General features: G+C 45.2%; 1 protein-coding gene across 1 annotated transcript; it reads right to left on the reverse strand.

Annotated features, from left to right (window-relative positions):
* Positions 1-6,117: 6,117 nt before the first annotated feature.
* LOC123404355 (regulator of nonsense transcripts UPF2) lies at positions 6,118-24,387 on the reverse strand. The gene is made up of 17 exons (XM_045098274.1): positions 24,141-24,387; positions 23,935-24,073; positions 23,483-23,564; positions 21,341-21,543; positions 17,105-17,449; positions 16,455-16,559; positions 16,223-16,350; positions 15,344-15,517; positions 15,156-15,237; positions 14,691-14,969; positions 14,417-14,614; positions 14,023-14,124; positions 13,685-13,936; positions 13,360-13,578; positions 12,960-13,130; positions 12,071-12,256; positions 6,118-7,525 (listed from the first exon to the last, which is right to left on the reverse strand). The coding sequence occupies exons 2-17, from the start codon at positions 24,010-24,012 to the stop codon at positions 6,566-6,568; spliced, it is 3,564 nt and encodes a 1,187-aa protein (XP_044954209.1). The 5' UTR covers positions 24,013-24,073; positions 24,141-24,387; the 3' UTR covers positions 6,118-6,565.
* Positions 24,388-25,375: the final 988 nt, after the last annotated feature.

The following is a 25,375-nucleotide window of genomic DNA, read 5'->3' on the forward strand; positions in this document are numbered from 1 at the left end:
AGCTGAGGCAACAGAAAAACCAATCATGCCCCCCGCTCAAAGTGTATTCCGATACAAATGTGTGCTCGAGGGAAGCTGCAGTGCGGCAGAGGAATGATGAAACAGCTGACATTGATCCGGAATTTTTTGCACAATGCGGAGAAGCGGCCAAGGCTCAAGGCATGTCTATGGATGAGTACTTAAACCATTTGGAGGTATTCACTGACGTAGAATACACGTACCGGTACGGTCGTCCACTGGTCAAACCTAAGTTAGTCAACAAGCTGCCAACAAAAATGCGAAGATTGCATGACTGGTACATGCTGCTCAACAGAAAAACTGACACTACTTAGCATATGAAGACGAGCATTTCGGGACTGGGCGAGGCGTGATTATGATTGAATTCGATGAATTATTTCAGTTATACAAATAAGACGCCCTCGGTAAATCTATCATCAGTGCCTATTGTTTGTAAGTATTATTAATTTATGTCATTAAGTCTTACTCAGCTCGTTCTTGCATGTATAATCTTACTCATCACTATATTAATTTTGCAGAATGAAGATTCTCGAAAGCAAAAGAGGACAAATCTATGACATTGGGTTCATTGACCCAAATTACAATCGTCACCGAAGTGTCGAATCGAATCCCCGCGAGACAGAGAATAACTTGATACAAGCGTTAAGGTTTTGCAGTACCAAAAGGGAAATAATATTTCCTTACAACTTCAAGTGAGTGTTACTATACACACATGCTATTTTCGCTTACTCGATGTTATTATAAGTGTATGTATAATTGACTCGTTATGCGTGCGCAGGTTCCACTTTATTTTGTTAATCATTGTACCTGACAATGGACAAGTAATAGTCATGGACCCGAAACGCACACCCCTCACCGAATGGACGAACATGCAGGAATGCCTCCAGAGGTAATTTCAATCATTATGGCACTATATCGGCAACTTCTCGTTCATTTCGTGATAGCAAGGAATTAATATAGAACTCCTTTATTCATTTCCTTTTCTTGGTAGGGCTTGGAAACGGTTCACCGCCAAGGCTCGGGGTGATTGGAAGCCAGAGCTTACATTTAAACAAATAGATGTAAGTAACTACTAGCTAGATCCGCGCATCTCTTTATTCTAGTTTCAATACCATTATAATTCTTGATTATGTTTTTGATTGAACTATGTTCTCGTAAAGTGCTTGAGGCAGGAACACGGGAACAATTTATGTGGATACTATATTTGCGAGTTCATTCGCCACACAACCCATGAGAAGGGAAAAACCCGGGACATCAAAAAAATCAAAGTACGATAAACAATACTCACAGCTTTATTTTATTACCGTGAATTGTGTTCGGTTTCATTGATATATATATTGACCCATTTTTTAAATTAGACCGAACGGTTGCGGGACGGTCTTCTACCACATGAACGTGTACGAGCAATTCAAAAGGAAATTGCCGGATTCTTTGATGCAGAGGTCCTAGATCCCAAGGGAGAATACTACTGCCATTCGATGAGAATGGTATGAAATGTTATAGTGTAAAAAAGATGCATATATGTGCATGTAACTCGTGTCTGTATTTTGTAATTAAGTACGTTCGATAAAGCACGACAGATGAGATGGTGTAATATATTCGTGACGATGTGCAATATAGTTGTTCCTTTATTATTGTGTATGTGCAATCCAATTTAGTGCAAAAAAAACTAAAAAATGCCCAAAACAAATAAATGGGAAAATAGGGGGCAGCAAAATAGCCCCATCTAATTTAGTGCAAAATCCTAAATCCAAAAATTGCTCAAAATAAACAGCGAAGAAATAACCCCGGTTCGTAATACGAACCGGGACTAATACCCCCCCCCCTCCCCCCCCCTCCCCCCTCCCAGCCCCGCCACGTGGAAGGCCATTAGCCCCGGTTCGGGGCCGAACCGGGGCTAGCATTAGTCCCGGTTGATTAGTCCCGGTTCGCGAACCGGGACTGATGGCCCAACCGAACCGGGGCTAAATGCCCTTTTTCTACTAGTGGTACTTAGAAAAAAAAATCCGTGTACCTTTTCCCTAGTTATTTTAAGTTTTCTCTTCAAAAAATTGCAAAAACTTTGTGTTTCATTGCATTTACTGAGAAAAGAGTCATTACAAGCCCCAAGCACAGACGTGACGTACAATAGCCCAAGCAAGGCCACACCCAACGCACAACACAACACGCCTAGACGCTAGTCGTGACTAGTTGTTTTTAGTTTTGAATGTTCTCAAAAACAAAATCCATGGTAATAATTAAGAGAAACATTTGTAAGAAAGCTATGTAGTAGATCGTCATAATTGCAAACAAAGTAAACGTGGGAATAATGCCACTCTACAAACAAAAAAATTACGAGTGTGGACGCACGAACGGTCTTCTCATCGCAATTCGTGAGACCTTTACGTGCTGTGACGATCGAGCGCGAAAGCCAAGCATATGCATGATGCATGCAGGTACGACGCATCTAGTGCTTTGCTGCTTTTGCAGTATTGGTTGAAACTAGAACAGTGGTTCTTCTTCCTCCGCTCTAAAGTTCAGTCATGATTTTCCTAAGGTAGCTACGCCCTAGCTATAGCTATCTGCGTGTTCATCACTAGAGGTGGCGAAGCTAAAGCACTTTGTTTCCTTCTATTTTCTTCTGAGAGAGTAAAGTGCTTTATTCCACGGCTACCCTAGTCAGTCCGACGTGTTTTCACAGTATTTTTAGTCGAGCAACATGCGTCGATTCGGATCGATGCTGAAAGAGATCCCTTTTGTTATGTTACATCTAAATATCTAAATATGTCGGTACGCTTACGTAAGAAGAAATTTCGTTTTTTTATTGCGACACCAGAAAGGAACACCATGTCAATGTGTAGTCAGGAAAGGAGAGATCTTATTCATCACTGCCGTGCATGTGTGGTATCTATCCTTTAAGAATGTAGTCTCACTTTCCTTCAGGGTGACGATGAAAAAACCGGAACCAATTGCCAGGACTGCTGCATCAGTAATATTACAATTGCAAATTTGCAATTCTGTCGTGGTTGCCACTAAGCAAGCACAAGACTGGAGCAAAGGAAGAAGAGAGAAAAGGCATGGATTTGTTAAGTCCCTTCAAGGTGGGAGCTTGACCCTACCTGAATACATAGACTGATCAAACCAAAGCCCTCTCGCAAAGGAGCCACACCCTACAGTGCCAAGTGCGTGATACAGATCTTTCAGTCGACATTTTAATCATGGATCGAAAGAATGTTTGCCACCGCAAACATGAGCCAGCTTTCCACTGCATGCATGCTCATCCTTTTTGCGTCCACTGTAGGAAATCCAGCAAGTAGCACATATACTACTAGCATCCAGCGGCATGCATGCATTGATGCATGCAAGAAGCAAGGCTAGGTTTAGCTATATATACCCGGCCTGTCGCGATCATGGTTTGTAGTTGTAGTACTACATGTGTAACATGAAACTGCTACAAGAGGATAAGCATAAGGCGCCGGTAAAATAAAACCCACTAACCCAGGGGCAAGCCTTGGGGCATGTGTAAAACTCTGAAGCACCGAAACTTCAAAATCAGCTGTGTCGGCGTACAAAACGTAGTCGATAAGTCGATAGGCGGCTCATGCCCGTATCCTCGAAGTATCATGTTTTACAATTTAAAAATAAAATAAAATAATATCGATACTTCGCCAATACGCCCTAGACGTCGTCGAGGATAGGGGAGGGCAGCCAACCCAGTAGAAGCCCACCTTCTAAAAGGATCTCTAGCAGACCCCATATAAGTGATCAAATCCGTAAAAAAAATCTATTTTACAATTTTGTTCGTAAAAAATGTACAGAACAGAAACCGTAAAAGTGGTATAACCCGTAAAAAATTTAAAAGGCATGATAAAGCCGCACCCGAAACCATTATTTTTTAAGGTTGAAAGACCGATTCTAGGAGGGGGCCGTATACCTGTCAAACCTCGTCGAAGCAAACACGCCGCTGCGGATTTTGCTCAGATTCATTACCGCACGCCGAAAAAAACCGCTGGACGCCACAATCGATCGCCGCCGGTTTGAATTGGACGAGCTCGACCACGCCATAGCCTCCCATGACCTCAGCCTGGCCGTCGGAGTCCTCCCAGCGCGGCAGGCAAAGGGGCACGGCACGGCCGACGTTGCTGGCAACAGAGCAAGTCTCTGACGACGGAGACGACGGGGCATGCCCGACGGGCGACAAGGCATGAACGGTGAGGTTGGGCGCGGAGCATGGCCGACGGGTGACGGGGCGCGTCCGACGAGGTTGGATGCGGCCGTTAGATCGAAGGAGGAGCTCTTTATTACAGTTTAACAGTTTTTTTTACAGTTTCTGTTCGGACATAGCTAAAATAAACCTTTAAAATATCAATTTTTTTGACCCATGTCTCATTTTTATAGTTTGCGTTTTTACAGGGTTTAGATGCTCTAACCTAGGGCGCTCTTTCTCTCTCTATCTATCTGGTCAATTGAGTAGGCACAAGATTTGGATTGAGTGACCGCATAAGCGCATTGTCGCTGCTGCTGCCTGGAATCGATTTTCTGCTGCTCGCTGCTCGCCTCGGCCGCCTATGGCCAGCAAAGTACTAACTTATTTTTCCAGTCCCTGCTCTCCTCCACTCATCCCGTGCTGGCCTGTCGGGTGTTGGCTTGCTGCCATTCTAGTGCATGGCTGCTTTGCTTTGCTGCATAATGCTGTTGATTACTGTTGCTGACATACTAATGTTGCTGTTGTTGAGACTAGAGATCGACATATATTAACATAAATATGTGGGCACATACCACATGGGTTTGAAAAAAGGCACAGAGGCAACAAACAATGCAGCATTTTGATCCAAGCAATATTTTTTTATCTTTATTGCATATATATTGTTATTAATTATGTATATATGCTCACAATATATATCACTGTATTGCTGTTTCTAGAAAACACCGTATCCCGTATCCCCGTATCTGTATCGATGCTTCATAGGTGATAGGTGTAAAAGAGGGGGAAATGCATGCATAGCATATATTGCTTGCACACGAAGGAAGGCACGGCCTTGCTTTTCCACGTACGTCAGTGAGCGGCCGGGCCGGTGAGAGGGAAATGCATCTCTATCCAACCAACTAGGGACCGAGAAGGGAACTACTCGTACGTACCAGCGGGCGGCCGAAAGAAGGCAAGGCACGCACTGAGACGAGAAAAGAAGGAAGACAGACAGACAGCAACCATACTGGAGTGGCTACTGGCGCTAGACCGCCGGACCGGTAATGCGATGCGGATGCAGAATCTAAAAGCACTAGTTGCGGTGAGGGGGGTCAAAGGTTCGCCGTCCACCCGCGCCAGATTCTTCTTCCTCACGGAGCCAGCAGGGAGGCGACACGACGCTCTCGGAGATTCCGGCCGCATCGATTCGATGCCACCCGGAAACTGGTTCTTTCTCTCTCCCAGTGCTGTAGCTCTGGCATCCCGGCCCTAAAGAGAAAATCATGGCCGCGACTATGGACGGACAGGGTAGTTTGTTCCTCACCCGACTCTATGTCTGGCTGTTGCTACGCTACCTAGGTACAGATCAGGACCGCATTATCACGGATCTGACCAGCAGCAGCTGTGGTGCAGGTGCGGCACGAACAATGGCCGCCCCGCCTGTGGATCTCTCTAACTAGAGAAACGCATGTGGATGTGCCTTGAGGGTAGACGGCGTAGCCATCCTGTTTCTCCGTCGTGATCATTCCGCGTAAAAGTAGCATCAGATCGTGGCAGACATGGTTGTACAGATGCATATACGCGCACGCAAACAGCCTCTAGCGCACCAAGCGGAAGCGATCGGTCGATTAGACGGAAATCATCATCAGGGGGAACTAGTTTGTTGATTTGATCGCTCCCAGTTTCTGACTTGGATTTCCCTCAAACAAAAAAAAAGTTTCTGACTTGGATTCGACCACATATATTGCAGCTACACGGCTGCGGGGAACCTTTGAGGTTTCGCGCCGCGAACCTGCGAGCCACTGAGCAGGCTGCAAGTCTGGCAGATTTTTACCAACTTCCAGAATTTGGTGTAATAATACAATAGAAATGATTTGACTTGTGTTCCACGTTTCAGAAGGATGTCAGCAATGTTGCACACTAAGGCAGAAGAATGAGCATGATCGGTGTTTATTCTCGTCTATGGTTTATACAAACACACTGGCATGGCATCCAAGCAACAATTCTGGCACGTGGAAGATTTGCAAATAGCAACACCACATCTACATTCAGGTAGATATGCACGCTCCAAGTTTACAGCTGAAGCAAGGTGTCCCTCCAGTACAAAAGAAAATCTTTATGTACACATTAACAAACCAGCCCAACTGAACAACTTCAGCAGAAGAACGCCCTTTCAGACATTCTTCTCCTTCGTCAGCGGTATTGTCGTTTTATTGTCAAGTGGGGCCCGGCTCTATAGTCGACCCACCACTTGTATTCAGAGGTGAAAAGCCTTTTCTATCATCCTGTTTACGTCCTGTCAAACTAATTCAAGGCATCCTCTTCTCCGTTAGGAGTTTGACACCATTGCCCTGTCAAAAACCTCAGGGACAACTATGGCATTCATCTTCTCCTGCCATATCCTTGGTAGAAACCACCAGCAGCATGGTGACGCCGAGCGCCTCCCCTGATCCAGCCATCCCAATTGCCCCGCCCACCTGATCTAATACTGCTGCCAGTGTTGCTCCCTCCTTGACCCCAGTTCCCCATTTGTGACGATCCGCCATTCATTTCTTCTTCCTCCCTCTCGTTGTATTCAAGGATCCTTCGCTTAATGTTCTGCTTCTCCTCAAGCTCAGCAGCTTCTTGCTGCTTTGTGCTCTGTACAAGAGAGCAGTCGCCAGGGACGAACATCTGCTTCGTCTGTTGCTTGTGCCCTTTCTTCATTAGCACCTTAACGCGCACCTTGCTGCCACCGCCAGCATTACCACCCTCTTCATCCATAGTTTCTTCTCCACTCTCAGACTCCACAGCCCTTGCATCCTTTGAACCTTCAAGGACATTCATTGGTACCTTCATGTTCAAACTGGACCTGGAACGCACCTCCGATTTACGTGACTCCAAACTCTCCTGTAGAAGGGCTTTCAGCTCTCGGTCAAAGTCTTCTTGCTCCTTGGGATCAACCTGCACAACCTTTTGTCTAACCTCAACACCCTCATCTTCATCAGAACCAACAGGCATCCCATCGTCCTCATCATCACCTTCGTTCTCCGATGCATCATTTGATTTCTCAGACAGAAGATCTTCTTCATCTTCATGACCACCAATGCTGCCACTATCTGAATAGCTCTCACTATCTGCGCCTTCTCCATGATCCTTACCATTTCTTTCAGCTCCATTTGCTGAACCCCTGCCATCATCATGTGGCTGCCTTTTCTGAGATTCATTGTCCGAGTGCCTTTCACTCTCAGGTTTCTCTACTGAAGCCGCACGCTCGTGTTCTTCGAGTTCAGCTAATGCAGAGTTAAGTTCATCTATTGATGAATATCTGGTCATGTTTGGTCGTAGCTCAGCAAACAAATCCTGAAAGAACATATGGATGAGCTCACTGAAGGAATGTGCAAATAGAGCTATGGAATATATTTGATTCTACATTAAAACTATCATGTTGACTTGTCTTTTAACTCCTAGTACAAAAACAACAACAATAAAACAGCATTTACTGCCTTATAACAAAAATAATAGGTTCATCTAAGGTATTGCCCTGTTTCATTTGCATTACGTTTACTTTGGAACATGTGCCTGGCTGCTGCTACAAAAGTCAGGGCTCGACACCATACATTTATCTTTGTTTATTTTCTTTTACTCATTGTATTTTTAAAAGATTAATAGCATCCAGAAGCCAAAAAAAAATTTAGTGTTCTTGGACATTCTCTAAGGGCAAAAAAACGGCCTAGTGCCCTGGTATGAATGTTTTGAATGGTTCGGGTCTTTGATGCCTGGTTGCAAAAGGAATGTCAAATATAGCATGCAATATTCTAATGTTTGTGAAGAACATCACACGTCGATTGTGGACGTCTTTTGATATATGTGTGCACTCTTCTAATTTTCAACAAGGTGGAGCTGGCTGTCAGCCAAGCTCAAACACAAGCAGTGGGCCCCGTGCTGTCGCTAGCTCAGTGCTGCTGTGTTTTGTTCTATCAGATATTTTAATCCATGATCCACCTCATGGGACTTGGGAGGTATTTTGGTTATGTGCTGGCCTGGGTAGAAAGTCAGGTTTCAGATCAGTAAAATCCGTATTGCCGCTGTTTTTCAATGAAAAAATAAGCAGGGTTGGTAAAATAAGGTTTCAGTAATATGGGTGTTACTAATTTAGTTCCTCCTATTCCTTGTTCTTTTTGGATTAGCTCCACCATCAGAAAAAGCAAAGTCACATAGGAGTGAGACCACATGGTTCCCGATTCTCAGAAACAAAAGGGTTGCATCGTCTATTAGGTATAAAGTTGTAAGCTATATTCGACTATCAATGCACAGCCTCCTCGTGGATGGGCAGGTGCTCTGCAAGCATGAGGAGATGGCCTAGGCGGCATTCGCGCACTTTGACGGGCTGCTGGGCACAGCCCCCGACCGAGCTCACACGCTGGACCTCGAGCAGCTCCTCACGCCTGGCGACCTGGCCAGCCTGGAGGCGCCTTTCAGCCCAGAGGAGGTTTGGGAGGCGGTCAGGCGCATGCCCGAGCACAAGGCACCAGGGCCAGACGGCTTCACCACTGAATTCCTGCGCGCCTGCTGGAGCTTCATCTGGCAGGACATCATCGACGCCTTCGAGCTGCTCTACGCGCTGCGCGGGCGTGGTTTCAGCAAGCTCAACCAAGCGCTGCTAACCCTTCTGCCGAAGCGTGCCGGCGCCCACAAGCTCGGCGACTACCGGCCGATATGCCTGATCCACATCGTGGCTAAGCTCTTCGCGAAGGTTCTGTCATTGTGCATCGCCCCGAAGCTCGACAGCTTGGTGAGCCGCAACCAGAACGCCTTCATTGCCGGACGCACGCTCCACGACAACCTCGTCCTTGTCCGGCAATCCCTCAAGCTGCTTCACCACCTGGGCGCGCCGAGAATCATGCTCAAGCTCGACCTCACTCGGGCCTTCGACTCCATATCTTGGCCCTTCCACTTTGAGGTCCTGCACCAATATGGGTTCGGGGAAAGATTCCGGGAATGGCTGGCCATCCTCCTATCGTCGGCCAGCACCTGCGTCATGCTCAATGGAGTGCCCGGCCCCCCGATATGGCACCGCCGCGGGCTGCGCCAAGGTGACTCGACATCCCCGCAGCTATTTGTCTTGGCTGTCGACACGCTCGGCCGCCTCATGCAACGGGCCCTCCAGACCAGCATCCTTCGGCGCCTTCATCCGCGCCGCGATATTCCGACTATATCCCTTTACGCCGACGAAGTGATGCCGTTCTGCCACGCCACGACCGATGAAGTCCTCGCCGTGAAGAGCATTTTGGGTGTCTTTGGTGCGGCTTCCGGACTCCAGGTGAACTACGACAAGAGCTCCGCAACGGCACTGCACGGAGACGAGTCGAGTGCCGTTTTGCTGGAGATTCTCGGATGCCCGGCGGCGGAACTGCCTATCACATACCTTGGCATTCCGCTCACCACCCGCGGCCCAGATGCAGCCGCTTGTTGAAACGGTGGCTGGACGCCTACCGTCATGAAAAGCTTGGCTTATGAACAAGGCTGGGCGGCTGGCGCTTGTCAAGTCGGTGCTCAGTGCGATCCCCATTCACCGGCTGCTCGCCCTCGCGCCCCCGAAGAAAACCCTGAAGCAGCTCGAGAAGATCCAGCGAGGTTTCCTTTGGGCTGGCCGCGAGGCCGCCCATGGAGGGCACTGCCACATGAATTGGCGCAGGGTCTGCCGGACGATCGAATATGGCAGACTTGGTGTCCGCGACCTTGAGCGCACTGGGCTCGCCCTTAGGCTCAGATGGCTATGGCTCTCGAGGACGGACACTGACCGGGCCTGGCAAGGCCTTGACCTGCAGTTCACCCCCGAGGAGCATGGCCTCTTCCACGCCTCCACAACCATGTTGATCGGGGACGGATCGACAGCCCTTTTTTGGGAAGACCGCTGGCTCCACGGTCAGTCCATCCGTGAGCACGCGCCCTTGTACCTATGCATCCCCAAAAACCGGAGGAAATCGCGGACGGTGGCGGAGAGCATCGGCGGCAACGCTTGGGCGCGGGACATCCACGGAAACCTTGGGCTACAAGAGATTGGGCAGTACCTGCGGATATGGCAGCTTGTGTCGCACATCACTCTGTAGCTCGGTCTGGAACTGGACGGCCAATGGCGTCTACTCGGCGCGGTCATGCTACCGGGCCACCTTCCACGGATCTACAACATGCCGCTCGTGGAAGCTGATATGGAAGGGCTGGGCGCCGCCGAAAGTGAAGTTCTTTCATTGGCTCGCTAACCAGGACGACCGCAGAGCGGCTCGCTCGCCATGGCCTTCATCACCACCCTCGGTGCCTCCTATGCGACCAAGAGCAGGAAACGATCCGGCACCTGCTGCTCACATGCCCATTCGCGAGGCAGACCTGGCACGAGACCCTCTCCTGGCTGCGCCTGCCGGCACCGGCGCCAGATCATGACGCCTCGCTCCAGGACTGGTGGCTTCGGGCGAGGGACGCCACGCCACACCCGCTTCGCAAGGCGCTGATCTCGGTAGCACTCTTGGTGCCTTGGATGATCTGGAAGCATAGAAACGCGTGTGTTTTTGACCATGTAACCCCATCGCTTGATGAGCTCGTTGCCAAGATAAAGGATGAATCCCGATGCTGGGCAAGAGCCGGGGCCGAAGGGTAACCCTGCCAACATCCTGGGCCGTCCACTGATCATCCTAGAATGCTGCTGAACTAGCCTTTTAGGAGGATGTACCCCCCCCCCCTCTTTTCAATACAATGAAATGCAAAGGCTTTTTGCGTTTTCTCGAAAGAAAAAAAACAAGTCCACTGATCTTCAGAAGCACAATGATATTTATAAGCATGCAACATTGTGATTGTAAAAATTGCAAGTCCTGAATATTCTCCTATTGGTAAGTGCATGGATCTTCAGATGCCCATCAAAACATATTCAACTATCAACAGGTCCACTGACCTTCAGATGCACATCAAAAACATTCCTTGGTTAACTATTATAAATCTGAATACTACAATTGCTACAGTAGAGTTTTTTTTTACTCAAAGGATCGAATCTTTCGTTCTCACTATCAAAATGTAGAATCTACAAGATAGAAACTTTGTTTCGGTACCCCCCCCCCCCCCCCCCCCTAGAAAAGTTGACGGTATCGCTTCAATCAAAAAGGATAATGTAGTCTTTTCTATCCAAATCAACCTATTCAATACATTTAATCTGCAGGCTAATATGGCGATAGCCTTTTGAACTTCAAGATTCATGCAAACTTTTAGGACCCAAATACAGAGAACGTCAGATTTTTAGACATGGCGAACGTTTTTCATGCCAAATTATGTTCGTCGAGGATGGCATGTTTAGTTGGCGAGCATGGCAAATCCATCTCAGTTCATTTTATTTTATTTTGCCAGGGAATTGATGTGCTTGCAAACTAAATTTGCCATACTCGCATCAACATAAATTGCCGTGAAAACCGTTCGATTTGCCATGTCTAAAATCTGATATCAGATTTTACCATTTTCGAACTTTTAAGAGGGGAGGGAAGGGGGTATCGAAACAAAACAAAACTCACAAGAAAAATATTCTTGTCTACCAACAACATAAACTTAACTGTATCCTTTTTTTGCAAAAATAAATTTAACAGTAGAGGGAATAGTTATTTATTTACTTTATAGCTCAGCAATTATCACTGTTGAAAATCTCGTTCGATTAATTTTAACCGACCAGTTAACCAATTTATCAGCCGATTCGCCTATTGATCCCCTACTCGCATGTGCAGGTACCAATTAACGATTTCCTGAACATTGGCATTTATACTGGAGTGAACTCAAGAGTATTTATGCATGTTGGCAAACTGTTCACACTAGAAAGGAACTAACAGAACTATTTATGCATGTTGTGAAGTTATACATGAGAAAGAAACTAACCTGAATGTCAAACTCTATGTCAAGTGGTAAGGGGCCTTTCATAATAATGTATCTTTGAAAATGTAGCAAGAACTTGTCAAGCTTTCTTTTGGACGAGCCTCTAGTGAAATAGTGGCCACAAGTCTGCAGAAGTGTTATAATCAACCTGATCCTGAAGCAATCTTCTGGTGGATCCAACACATCTTGCTGTGCAAGAAAGAAATTAACAGGGGTTGATCATTCTCAGACATACGCTTGCAATAAGTACTATAATAAAAGAGGAAATTAAGGTTAATGTTATCAAATTTCTAGGGTGCAAATAGGTATCCCGCATAAGAAATAATTTAAGAGTTCTTTATAGTAGACAATTTTAGAGTGTGCCGTACATAACATGCAATCACCTTTTGCACTTTGATTTGAGCACTAAATCAACATGAAATTTACTAAAACTGAAGCCCCTTTTAGTATTCTAGCACTACTAAAATACAACTTCAGATATAAACTTCTTAGGCTCTTAGTCAGGAAACAAAGACAAGTTTGCTGTGAATAGTTTTTCTCATTTTTTGTACCCTTAAAAAAGAATCGATTTGAACTTCAAATTTTACACATATAGATAAACTAATTTGAGAAGTGCATTTAGAAACCTTTGGGGGACATTTTGGGCTGATTTTGGTGCCCAAACTTAAAGCGATTGCATGAAGGGTGACTGCAGAGGATATGCCGACTTATCGCCAAACCCAATAAATCTAACTAGTAACACTTCTATTAACATCTAAAATCATTACGAGAATCACACAAGTCTTTACATGCCAGCATCTGAACCACATTTCAATGGTGATAAGGAATAGCACCGGAAAATGAAATAAGGCTAGCAAAAGTTCCAATCTTACTAAAGGATGTAAGTGCTTACTTCATAAGTCCCATGACCAAACATAATGATAAGGTATAATGTCTCGAATACAACTGAGGAGTCAATATGCTTGTAGCTGTAGAGTTCTCCAAGAAATCGCATGTGTGCAAGTCGTCTTTGTTGCATCGCATAGTCATTCAATTCCAACCCAACCCTTATCTCTTCTAAAACCTAAATCAAATTAGATAAATAAATTAACTCAATTGGATGCTAGCTGATTGCACCTTCTCCAAAATAAACTAAATACAGCCATTCTCATAGCTCAATAGATAACGTTGCCTGCCATTGACATGTATGAGTTTGTCACATATATCCTTGTGCAATAAATGTAAATTACATCAGCCAGATTTTTCTCTTGGGATCAAAAACATCATTTAAGGCATCAATTATAGAAACTGACCTCATCTACCACTGCAACAGCAAAGTCATCATGATAACGGCTAAGCCCAGCAGTGAGAAGAGCAATCAGGTGAACTTGGCTGTACTTTCCCTTATGAACCTTTAGAAAGCACTTTACAAGGTATTGTTGGCACTCTACCCAAGGTAGCTTTCGTAACTGGCGAAGAACATGCTCAACACTTGATTTGTCAAGATCTGAGAAAAGCAACTTCCTTATGTACTACACAGGAAGAAGAAAAAAGCATTGTTCATTATTGCATTCCATAGAAAAGTGAGTTTAAAGGGTCAGAGAAACAGAAATGCTCAGAGAAGAAGTGGAATCTTACTTGATACAAAGGTGGACGAACTTTTGAAACTCTCGCAGATCTTTCAGGCGGTTTACAAAGGTAGTAGGCATTTTCAACAAGTGTACTGTGGCGCGGATCCAGATTCTTTACATTTTTCAATCGCATCAGTATCTCCAGCATGTTAGCCATGCGGATTGTAGTTTCAGGTGAACGATATAGAAAACGTCCGCAAGTCTCAAGAAGGTTGCAGGCCACATCAATATTATGATGACTGAAATCATCTAGGCATGCCTGCAACATTAAACAACAAGCTTTCTCTAAGCAACAGATGGAAGTGCAAAAAGCCTAAATATTACTACTCCATTATAAGACAATACCTTCAAACAACTAAAAACAAGAGCCGCGGGTGCAATTTTGAATTTGCACAATTCCCCAATAAATCTTATGTTTTTTATTTTTGTTTCAATATTGATTTGATCCTGAAAACAGAACAGAGAAGAATAGTTAGTCACAGTACATTAGTCTATGTAGATATGCTATCCCCCTGGATTTAAACTCCAAGATTCTCCTAATTTCAAGGATGTGGGGGAGGTCCTGGAGATGTTTGATCCATGAGTTACTGTTTATATTGATGTTAGTATCTTAGCTTAGATTCTAGACTTACCAACAAATCGTGAATATGTCAAGGATAGAAAGACAAATCAGTAGGAAACAAGAACTTAGTGATGAGAAGAAGAAAAAAGCAAATAAAAAGAGTTACTATGATCATACCTTTTTATTTATTAAGAAGTTGAACTCCTCTTCAAGCATGGGGAGAAGCATAGTAGGGACATCTTTCATACATGATGACAATGTGGCAACCATTCGAGAATAGTAAGGTAAAAGCTCCAGAGAAGTCCTTGGAACACTGAATATGGCCCGCACAAGTTTCTTCCGGCTTGCTTTAGAATTCAGGTAGCAAAACTCAACCTGGAGAAACCAAAGTAGCTTGAGAATGATAATGAGCCTCTGCGGAAAGGACAGACAATACAGCAGGAGTAAATACCGTCAATTGATCAATAAGATCACGGCTCACACATCCTGGCAACCTCTGTAGCAGGTTATCCAAACTTCCACCATCCAAGGCTCTTACTTTTTCTTTATCTTTTTCAGTTTTCCTGTCCAAATCCTTCTCCTTAGATTTGTCTGCTTCTTTTCCCTTGTCCTTTTCTTTTTCTTCACTATCTTTCACTCCATCATCTGCCTTTCCCTCAAGTTGATCTTCAGTGGCAGAAGAAGTCTGGGCATTATCATGTACTTCAGTCTCTTGTTCCGCACTAGACTCCTTCAAAACCAAGATGCATACAATGACTTACTGCTGAACCCAAAAGAAAAATGCTAACCGAAAGAAATAGAAATTATGTTTACACCACTTCAAAAAAAATCTTCTCAGACAGGTATAAAAGAAAGGTATTATAAAATCTTCTCAGACAGTGCCAAGTGAACTGCTTTCAAGGTATCAGAATCTTACACTAGATTGTTCACGGCCCTTAGCAAGTTGCTCATTCAACTTCTGTTCAGCCTCTCCCAATAAGACAGCAGGTACAAATGCTCTGCTCAGAAAGTAGACTATGTAGTTTCAGAAGAATAATCTAGTAATAACATGGTTGATGTAGTTCCACGGCAAGCTAGAGAATTGGCGATAAAATGAAGAGGAACCTTAGATCAGGTAAAGATTCATAAAACGTCTTGGTATCGTCATCATCCCAAATAGGTTCCAATACGGATGGTTCTTTCCCCGGAGAGGGGGTGACATCAGTTCCCGTAGTAACCCTTGTTGTATTCCCATCATCTGGCATCACCGGAGGCTGCAAGTCAATAGCTTCAGCTAACCTGCAAAGGAAAAGGTTGCAGATCCTCATTAATCATACATACATATTAAATACATATTCAAATGAAAAAATTGACATACTAGAAGGCAAAGCGGTAACAATTATTCATTTCTAGCACATCTAAAGATACAGCTAACTGAACATCTATGGTCTTTTGCAAAGCTGAACATAAATAGCAGTAGCTTTAAATTAATCGAGATGTATCCTCATTTGTTTAGTACTTGTTTTCGGCTTTTCAGGTCTTTCCTTAGAAGGAAAATATGAACTAGGAAGAAAATATTGTTTAAGGTTTCATAAAGAAAGAACCAATAGTAGACTAGAGAATCAAAAGAAAATATCGCTAAACTTCTCAGGTATGAGGGAAGCCAGCCCTATCAACACAGCTAATGTTGTTCCTAGTTGCAGTAAGCATGGACGATTCTAGTCTCGGTAAATACAACCATATTATTTTGTTACATTATCAAGGATATAAGGCTTGAGACGTAAGAACCCGGTGGTGGCATAGCATTGCTGGAACAACAAATTCAGCTAGTAAATTACAAGGGTCAGACATGTGCTGATGTGTTCTATAACCAGACATCCCTTCGAAAGAGGGCATATGCCACAATGTTCAACCTACGAATAACAGAACTAGACAAACTGCAAATTATGCTGCTAAAAGTGAACACAGAGAGGTTAAAAATAGCATTCTCGAATAGATACTCACGAGGATACACCACGTAGTAACTGATCAAAAGACTTCCGGAGTTTCTCATATGAAGCTGTGTTCTCATCACTTAATTCACCTTTGGCACTTAAAACTTTTGCATTCTCTGCCTCCATCAGACGAAGAGACTGGATATAGTGTATGGTTGTGTATATGCATAAAGATATCAGAAGATAGTCAAAGAATAACAAATAGGAAAGTACAAAGCAGTAAACAAAAAGGGTGTAGTTACCGCATTTTCTGATTGTAGTAGTTCAGATACAGCATCATAATAAGAATTCAAGGCTTTCTTGAAGAATTTCTTTTGATCAGCAGTAACATTTAGGTCCTTAAAGAACTGCATCAATCAACATTTTATTGGTAGGTTAGCTCGGTATGGACACTGAAACACATCAGTCTTCTGAACAATAGGTGGCATATAAGTGCAGGAATTGTGCACTGGTAAACTCCTGAGAACAGTATACAGAACAGAATAGGATGGTGAGAGCAGGCCCATTTATCACACTCATAATTTCATGCATGCAGGTCCATCAAATGTTTAGGCTTGTGCACCAACGAATCAATTAAAGTACCTGAAGTTCCCATACATTTTTTACTAAAGGCAGCCATCTGGTTTTTAAAAGCCTAATCTGTACTAGCCGACTTTGACAGTAGTTGGATACTCATCAATTTAAGCATTCACTGATCATTTTTAAAGGCTGCAAACATCATGTGCACTTACTCAAAACAAAACACAAATGTAACTTTGGGGCTAAAGGATGTGCCCCGAACTCAGTAAGAGCAGCTAGCTCTACTTATTACAGTTGAAGTCAAACGTCATGGTCATTTTTTCTGAGACCATTTTATACCTAATAAAATTATGTTGGCACTTCAATGTCTTACCTCATCATAAGATTCATGACCATGAGACCGTAATCCTATAAATAACCTCCCTTGACGAACAAAGGAAGAGAGAAGAGACAGATTTGTCTGAGTTGCTTCCCGGTCCTTCAAATGCTCCAGTGATGTAAGATCTTTTATAATGTTTACAAAGATACTAGCATCTTCAACAATTCCAACAAAGTACAGTTCAATCAGAAGTTTCAGGGTGCTTCTCTTCTTCATAGCTCTCGAGTTTTTGTCTGTATCAAAATCATCTCCAGATTTACCAGGCAAGAAGACCTTCAGTAGACCTTGTATAAGACAAGGAGAGAAGTCCTTGTATCTTTGATGAAGCAGTGAGCAAACCTACATTACATTGCTAAAAGAGTTGTAACATTTACATAAAGCCACATAGAAGTGATGTAATTGGAAGTTGACATGTTCATCAGCAAATAAACCTCAAATTCTAAAGTGATGTGAAAGCCATGTGACAGCAAGATGACAATAAGCCAAAAAAAATAAGAACTAAAAACATATGCGTTGAATGTGTGGCCCGTGTACTGCTGGCCCAGGAGGCCCAGGCCCATACCAGAGTGGTGGCTAACCTAGTTGAGGTCGAGCTCCAGGCAACAGAGAAGAGAGCCACCAGAACCATCGAGCTCCAGTGGGGTGAGCTCCTCTACCGTTCACATGGTATCAGAGGGCAGGGCAGCAGAGGAGGCAGAGTGATCAGAGGGGCTATTCCGAAACAAGGTGGCGGTGGTGCTGGCCTCAGCTGACACAGCAGAGGAGGTGCGCCAGGCGGAGGTCGCGTTGGAAGGTGCTGTGCAGCTGGGCGTGCTGCAGCAGCGGAAGGAGGCCGCGCACGTCATTGAGCTTGACGGGCTCATCCAGAGGGTGTGCTGCCGCCGCAGCCGGCCATGGAGGAGGTTGAGGCCTCGCGGCTTGGGCGGCACGCATAGGCCACCAAGGTGGTGACGGCGATGGTGGTGGCTGCAGTGCGGAAACCAGCGATGGCCAGACTGGCGGTGAAGGTGCAGCTGCTAGGTGCCGGTGCTGTGGTGCGCACACAGCTGGCGCTTGAAGTTGTTTTGTTGCTGCTGCTGCAATAGCAGCAGGTGCTCAGGCTGCTGCATGCGACTTTTAGGGGCTACCGCATGCGGCTGTTCGAGGAGGAATGGAGGGGCTAGCTACTGTGTGTGGCTGCCTGGGAGGAAGATGGCAGGTGATGAGGTCGTGGATATGTTCAACGACTTGGCGGTGGAGGATTCGGTGCGTCCGGATGAAGGATGTTCGTGTGAGGTAGAGGTCATCGAGGAGGAGAGGACCGTCATGGGCTTGTGGCTAGCAAGGAAGTGGAGGAAACGGGTAGAGGATCGACAAGGACTGTTGCTACCACTGAATACCAAGCAGCACCAACCACCAAGTTTGGCTCATTTTATCTGTACAAACGAAGGTGACACAGAGAAGGCCACAATTGATGCTCACAGAACTGATCCGGAGTGGGGTTCTAGACTCTGGTGCTTCTTAAGATGTTGCAGGTGGCTTCGGGGAATTTGAGTCATATGATCAGCTCACTCCCTCTCAAAGTAACACGGTGTGTACTGCTGAGGGTACATCGCAGCCTAATAAGGGTATTGGGACAGTTCAATGTACACCTGCTATTAAGTTATCTTCAGTCCTACATGTGCCGGCTTTTCTGGTCAATCTACTGTCTATGAGTGCTCTAATCGACTAGGTGGACTGTAGGATAACACTTGACAGAGGAATGTGCTTGATTCAGGACAGACCGACTGGAAGGAGGATGGGGACTGTGGTACACGCACCGTGAGGGGCATGGTTAGATGGGCAGCTTCGAGTCTGCGGCAATTGTGGAAGAAAGAGAGTCCTTGGTGATGAAACACCACTGTAGAATGGGGAATGTATCCTTTGATAAAATGTACAAGCTGTTTCCTGATGTAATGAATGGAGTAGATAAGAACAAGCTGAAATTCCAAACTCGCACTCGGAAGTCTTTTGTGAGTAAGGGACTTGGGAGTATATCCCCATTCATGCTTATCCACTCAGATGTGTGGACTGCTAGGGTACGATATATGTAGCCATGTAACCTTTCGTATTTACCCTATTGTATAAGGGGTTTTCTGCATATTACACACCTGTACATGTATATATACTGGCCTATGGCCTCCTGGAAATACAAGTTGCATATTTCCTAACATGGTATTAGAGCCTTAGGGTTTTTTTAGCACTCGCAACTCGTGCTCTCGATCCAATCTTCCGTCCACGCAGCCGCGGTCTTTCTTCTCTGGACGGTGCTGCTCTCCGGTGCCTTCTGCACCACAGGTCAACCCTGCTCCGCAGAACCGTGGCGCCGCGTTCTCCCGGACGTCGCATCGCCTGTTGCTGCTTCTTCCGCTCGTCCACGGCCTCCCGTCCACGAATCGATTCAGATCGAAGGACACACGATCCGCCAGCTTCAAGGACTCTAGATCGAGTCGACTACAACACTTGTCTGCTTCCAATCGAGCCGGCCATCCTTGGATCCCGTCGTGCATGCCTCTGAATAGAGCCGCCGCCGGCCGCCGCTTCTGTGGTGTCGGTTAGTGGTGCAAAGTATTTTGTGACCTTTATTGACTGCCACTCACGTATTGACATGGGTCTATTTGATGTGTCACAAGGATGATACTTTCCAATGCTTCAAGAATTTCTACGCCTATGTGAAAAATCACTTCAATGTTCAGGTACAAGTGATAAGAACTGATAGTGGCACTGAGTATGTGAACAAAGTGTTTCGGACTTTCTTTATCAGAGCAAAGGATTTTGCATCAAACCTCATGTCCGGACACTATTCCTCGGAATGGAGTGGCAGAAAGGAAGAATTGACATATTCTAGAGGTTGCTCAATCACTGATGTTTACTATGAACGTGTCGAAGTTCTTCTGGAGTGAAGTTGTGATGATTGTGACGTACCAGATGAATCACACATCATCGAGAGTATTGGGTATGAAGTCACCTCGTGAGCTACTACTGGGAAAGAATGATTTCATGGTTCCTCACAAGTTATTCGGTTGTGTCTGCTTTGTCAGGGATCACAGGCCATATGTGGGCAAATTGGATCCACGGGTCGTCAAATGTATCTTCACTAGGTATTCTTCTGGGCAACAAGTGTTGGAGTCCTTCTGAGCGGAGGACCTTTGTGAGCATAGATGTCATCTTCTGGGAATCTGAACCATTTTATAGTGAGAAAAGTGATCTTAGTGGCTTATTTGACAGTCTTGACCATACCCGGTCTCCTTTGATAGGTCAAGAGGGGGAGAGAGGCGGTCGTTGTGGTGGTGCGGATTCAGTGTTGCAGTAACTAATTGAGGGTGATATTCATACAGCGAAGCGAGCAACAGTCTCAGCAATTGATAACAACGCCGAACGAAGGACCGGTTGTCACTGATAGGGTGCCGAGCCAGGCAAGAGGTGCTCCCACCTAGATCGGTAGTGTGCTGAGGTGGACAGCGGAGCAAGAGGAGCAGCTCAAGGTGTATTCATGGAAGCGAGGTGATGGTGTTGCACATCTGGGGGAGCAACTAGATCGGCCACAGCTAAAGGTGTATTCACGCAAGCGGGGTCTTTGCACATCATGGGGAGCAACTAGATCAGCCACAGGCGGAACAACAGGGTAGTACTGATGTGATTTCAAGCTCTTCTTATGGGGATCAGGCTGAACATGAGTCAGTGGCAGGGATACCAGAGGAACGGTAGGGTTCGATGCCAGTGATATTGGAAATTATGTCTCCTATGAAGCATTATCTCCAGCCTACAAAACATTTGTTGCTTCTCTTCAGTCTGTGTCAATTCCGACTGACTAGAAGAAGGCAAAGGAGGACTAAAAATGGCGCATGGCCATGGTGGAGGAGCTGGAGGCTTTTACAAGAACAAGACATTGTGGTCTTTAGGTCGAGCTCCTAGCAACAGAGAAGAGAGCCGCCAGAACCATCAAGCTACAGTGTGGTGAGCTCCTCCCATTCCACAATGCAACAGCACGACATTGACCAATAAGTTCAAATGAAATAACTGAGAACATATGCAGCAACATGGTGTAAAAGGATATCACCAAAGCAAGAACGTATCCTATTATGTAACCTAGAGGCTTGAAACAGACAAGTCCAATAAACAAAAGATCTTGCTCAAGCAGAGGGACGGCTCTATGACACAGGCATATTTGCTTATGTACTGAGGCAAATGCGCATTACTATCATCAATTACCTGAACTGCAGCTTGTATATCAGCGGAACGAAGTTTAGCCTCGCAAATATAAGAAACTGCTTCACTGACAAATTTGCTCAAGTTCACACTTTTCAACTCATCCATTAATCCATCCTTTTGTTCATCATTTATTATTTTGAGCTTCTTTATAACTGTTGTATTTCGTTTAATACTTGAGTCAAGAGTCCTCAGGTAGTTTGCATCTGAAATTAGTGAATAATGTCAGATCATAATGATGCCATGGAAACATGTGCATGACCTGTCAAGATCAGAAATTTTGTCTACTCAAAATTACAAATATTAATCTGAAGAACCAAGAATGGAATGAAATTAAGTAGAAGGGAAAAAATGTCTATGAAAATGGAGCGGCTGAGAGATTCTCTGATGCCTCATCTGCGACAGAAGCTCATATAAAACAAACAGCAGAAGCTCGTACTGAGATGTTTGTTGTAGAGAAAATTAGAACTATAAAACAACAAAATTAACATGTGATCAAATAAGAATAGCTAAGCTAATAGAAGATACACATAAATTATACAAGTTGTAACAGTGAGATTGGGGGAAGAACTTCCTTTATCAACATGGCTGGAAGGCAAGAACTCCAAAATAGCAGAAACTTCAAGGTACATCTTAAAGTAGAGAGTAACAAAATAGGCTTGTTCAAACGGTTGGGTTATGTAATGTACAGCAACCACCCAATGGAGCATCTATGTGATCCTGCCACCAGAATGGCCATTGCGACGATGCCGCTGCCACCGAGATCCGTGTGTGTCGTCTGGGACTAGGTCACCAGGATCGAGTGAATGCAAAAAAAAAAAAACGTAGACATAAATGCGGCCGGGCATGCTCCTCATCATCCCAGGCGAGCGTCCCAGACATAGGCGATCTCACGAGCGTCATGGAGGACGGCTGTAGGTAGGCTGCATCTCCAACGGCAACCTACCTACAGACACCACGGCAACAACGGCGAGTAACCTGGCTCTTCGATGCCTGCCACCAGGGAAGTCCGCGGCGCATCTGTATCATGCCTCACGTGGCAAGGAAGATGATGCAGACACGCATCCCATGGTCCACAATGCGCCCCAGACACGGGCAACGCGTCAGCCACGCGGCAAGGCATGGACGACGGCAGCTGCGTGCATGGCAGAGTCCGTGACGACAGACGACAGGCATCGTGGACGACGTCAATGGCGGACAAGGCATGTTATAATTATTATCAGCGATGGATTAGGAGAGGAATGTGCATGGGGGACTTTCCATAGATATAATGATTTACATGTACCAAAATACCCTTTTTTAACAAAGGGGTAAGCTCTAATCTCCATCGTCGATTTGCCTTGAAAACTGTAAACTTTTTAAAGGGGGGTGTAGCGAAGCGTGACCGGTGTTGAACAACCTCACCCCAGCCACCATCTTCATGCGCATGAAATTACCCTTAAGCAGAGCTTCATGGACAACTTGCAGTTGGTTTGTTGTGATGTGCTCTGTTGTGCAATCTAGTTAGTTATAGAGTCTCAATACATACTAACTAGGATAAGCTTTTGCTATCATGGTTCTAAAAGAAGATAGTTTAAACTTTAAACTAATTGCCTTATCAAGAGGCAGGGATAGAGAAATGCTTCTGGAAATCCAACACAATGTCAAAAGGAACCTTGGTCTACAATAATAGTCTTGAACACTACTACATAGGGGTCAAAATATAATTTAATGGGAAGTTTGGTACGGCACTAGTCTAGCAATCGAAGTGCAAGGCGACAATAGCAAGAAACTCACACTGTCTGCAACATCTACACAATCATTCATGCACTTTGATATAATGTCTGTTCATCGACTGTAGTACTTAACTGCTAACAAGAACAAGGAGAAAGAATGTTTGTAGTGCTTCATTTGACCTCTTTTTGTGCAGTTGTGCATGGTGCAGTGCACATGCTATACATCAATATGACTTTAAGCAAATGAATTTCACGTGTTCAAATGGAACAGAACTTGCTTGGGCATGTAAATAACTTTGTTCCTGCCTTTCAAGTTTCAATACAACGAAATGCAAAGCCTTTGAGCTTTCTCAAACAAACAAAAAAATGAAGCATAACTTTCCTCACAACGTCTATGGAATGGCAATTGATGGGAGAAAAAGATGAGTACCTGGTCTCTCAGGATTTTGATTGCTTCGGCGAAGGGTGATCTTTTGATCCATAAGTCTTTTGTATTCTTCAATGCGAGCCTCCTGCATACAGTGACTTACACAGGTAAGAAAGCTAAGATACCCAATTGTAAAGAATCGCTATGAGTTATGGATCTTTGAATAAGATCTGTCACGAAACCCTAGGAAACATATCGCCAGAGCTGTACTAAATAGTCCAATTTGAAGAAACCATTTCGAGTTATAGAAACTAGAAACCTACCAGGAGCAACGTAACAATTGTGCTTGCAGTGCTAGCTGCCTGGGCAGACTTATATATGTAAAGCTAAAGTAAACTGTGTTTCCCGGCGTGGATAATTTCTGTTGGTAAATTAAATAACAACCTCGCCAAATCTCAATACTAATCAGAGGTTCCTCGCAAAAGATATTGCTAGCAGTGGCGTTTCAGGAATACCTCATCCTCCTGTTTGCTTTGGCGTGCATCGTCATCTTGCTTAGTGTCTGTAAGGTTCTCGGTCTGACTGCTCTCCATTTTATCCACAGCTACGGCGAGATGGAGACGGGCGGATCTAGATGGTGTGCCGGGTATGCACCTGCATGCCAGAAGTTATGGAGGTCAGTTGGATTTAACTAATCGCTGGATGAAAAACGACCTCGTACCTCCGAACTCAATGGACAAAGGCGGTGGACGGGGTGGAGACGCGGTGTCCCCTTGAGGAAGAACGGGAACGGCGATGGCAGCGACGCGCGTGAGAGGCCGGGGTGTCGGATGTGGGGAGAGGGCGTCGGGGGCGAGGCGGGGCGGGACTGAGGCGTTGGCGGTGACGCTGAGGTACGGCACGGCGGCGGCTGTAGGATAGATTTGGAGCCGCGATGCTACTCCGGGCGAAGAGAAATGGCATCAGAAGAGTAATACGCTAACTGTAAACTGTATTTGTTTGCGGCAAGTCATTTGCTTAGAGCATGGTTAATAATGAGAAAATTGGTTATTTGCCACTTTCAACTTCGTAAAATTGCCACTTTCAACGTTGGCTTTACAAAATTGCCACTCTGCTCGTTGGCTTCTTGATTACCATATCACTTTTCTTCTTTTAGTGATTTTCTTTTTCTTTTTTACATTTATAAGCACAAGAAAAGACCAAACTACCCCTGATTGTACATACATCTGATTATCTGTATGGAGCAGGGAAGAACAAGCTGTAGAAATCAGCACCGTCCTGGGATGCCGGTGACCGCCCGACCGACCGCCCCGCCCGACCACCTCCCCGTCCGACCACCGCCCTGCCCGACCACCGCCCCGCCCGCCCGTACGTCCCGACCGACCACCGTCGTTGACGCTCGCCCTGCCCGACCACCGCTGTCGCCGCCTGCCAGTGTGCCCGCGCGCCATAGACGCTCATGCAGGCCGCCTGCTCGGCGCTCGCGTCGCTCGTCCCGGTCGCCTGACCACTCGACTAGGATGAGGGGCAGGAAGGAGAGTCCCAGGAGGATGAGAAGGTTGAGGAAGAGGGTTCCAGCTTTTGCTAACTTCAGATAATGAGGACAACAATAAGGAGGTATTCTGATGATGTATGTTTTCAGTTTAATCATAGGATTAATGGTCAAATTTCACATGCCTCGATGTTGCATGATTGCTGAGATATTGGAAGAAATACTGGAATAGTGCAGAGGAACTTGACAATATGATGTACTTTTCCCAATGTATAATATGCTGACATCAGTGTAGACAAACATTTTGTACTGTTATGGACTGATAGTCATTTTGTTCGGATTGTAGTTTTTTGTTCACATGACAAGAATAATAATGAGACATAAATTGTTGCATCTCAAAACTAGCTTAAATTTTGAGTTCCAAGCTCATGGAAATTATGAGATCACATCTCAGAGTGAATAAA

The sequence above is a fragment of the Hordeum vulgare genome, chromosome 6H (assembly GCF_904849725.1).
Source record: "Hordeum vulgare subsp. vulgare chromosome 6H, MorexV3_pseudomolecules_assembly, whole genome shotgun sequence".
In the NCBI taxonomy this organism is placed as follows: domain Eukaryota; kingdom Viridiplantae; phylum Streptophyta; class Magnoliopsida; order Poales; family Poaceae; genus Hordeum; species Hordeum vulgare.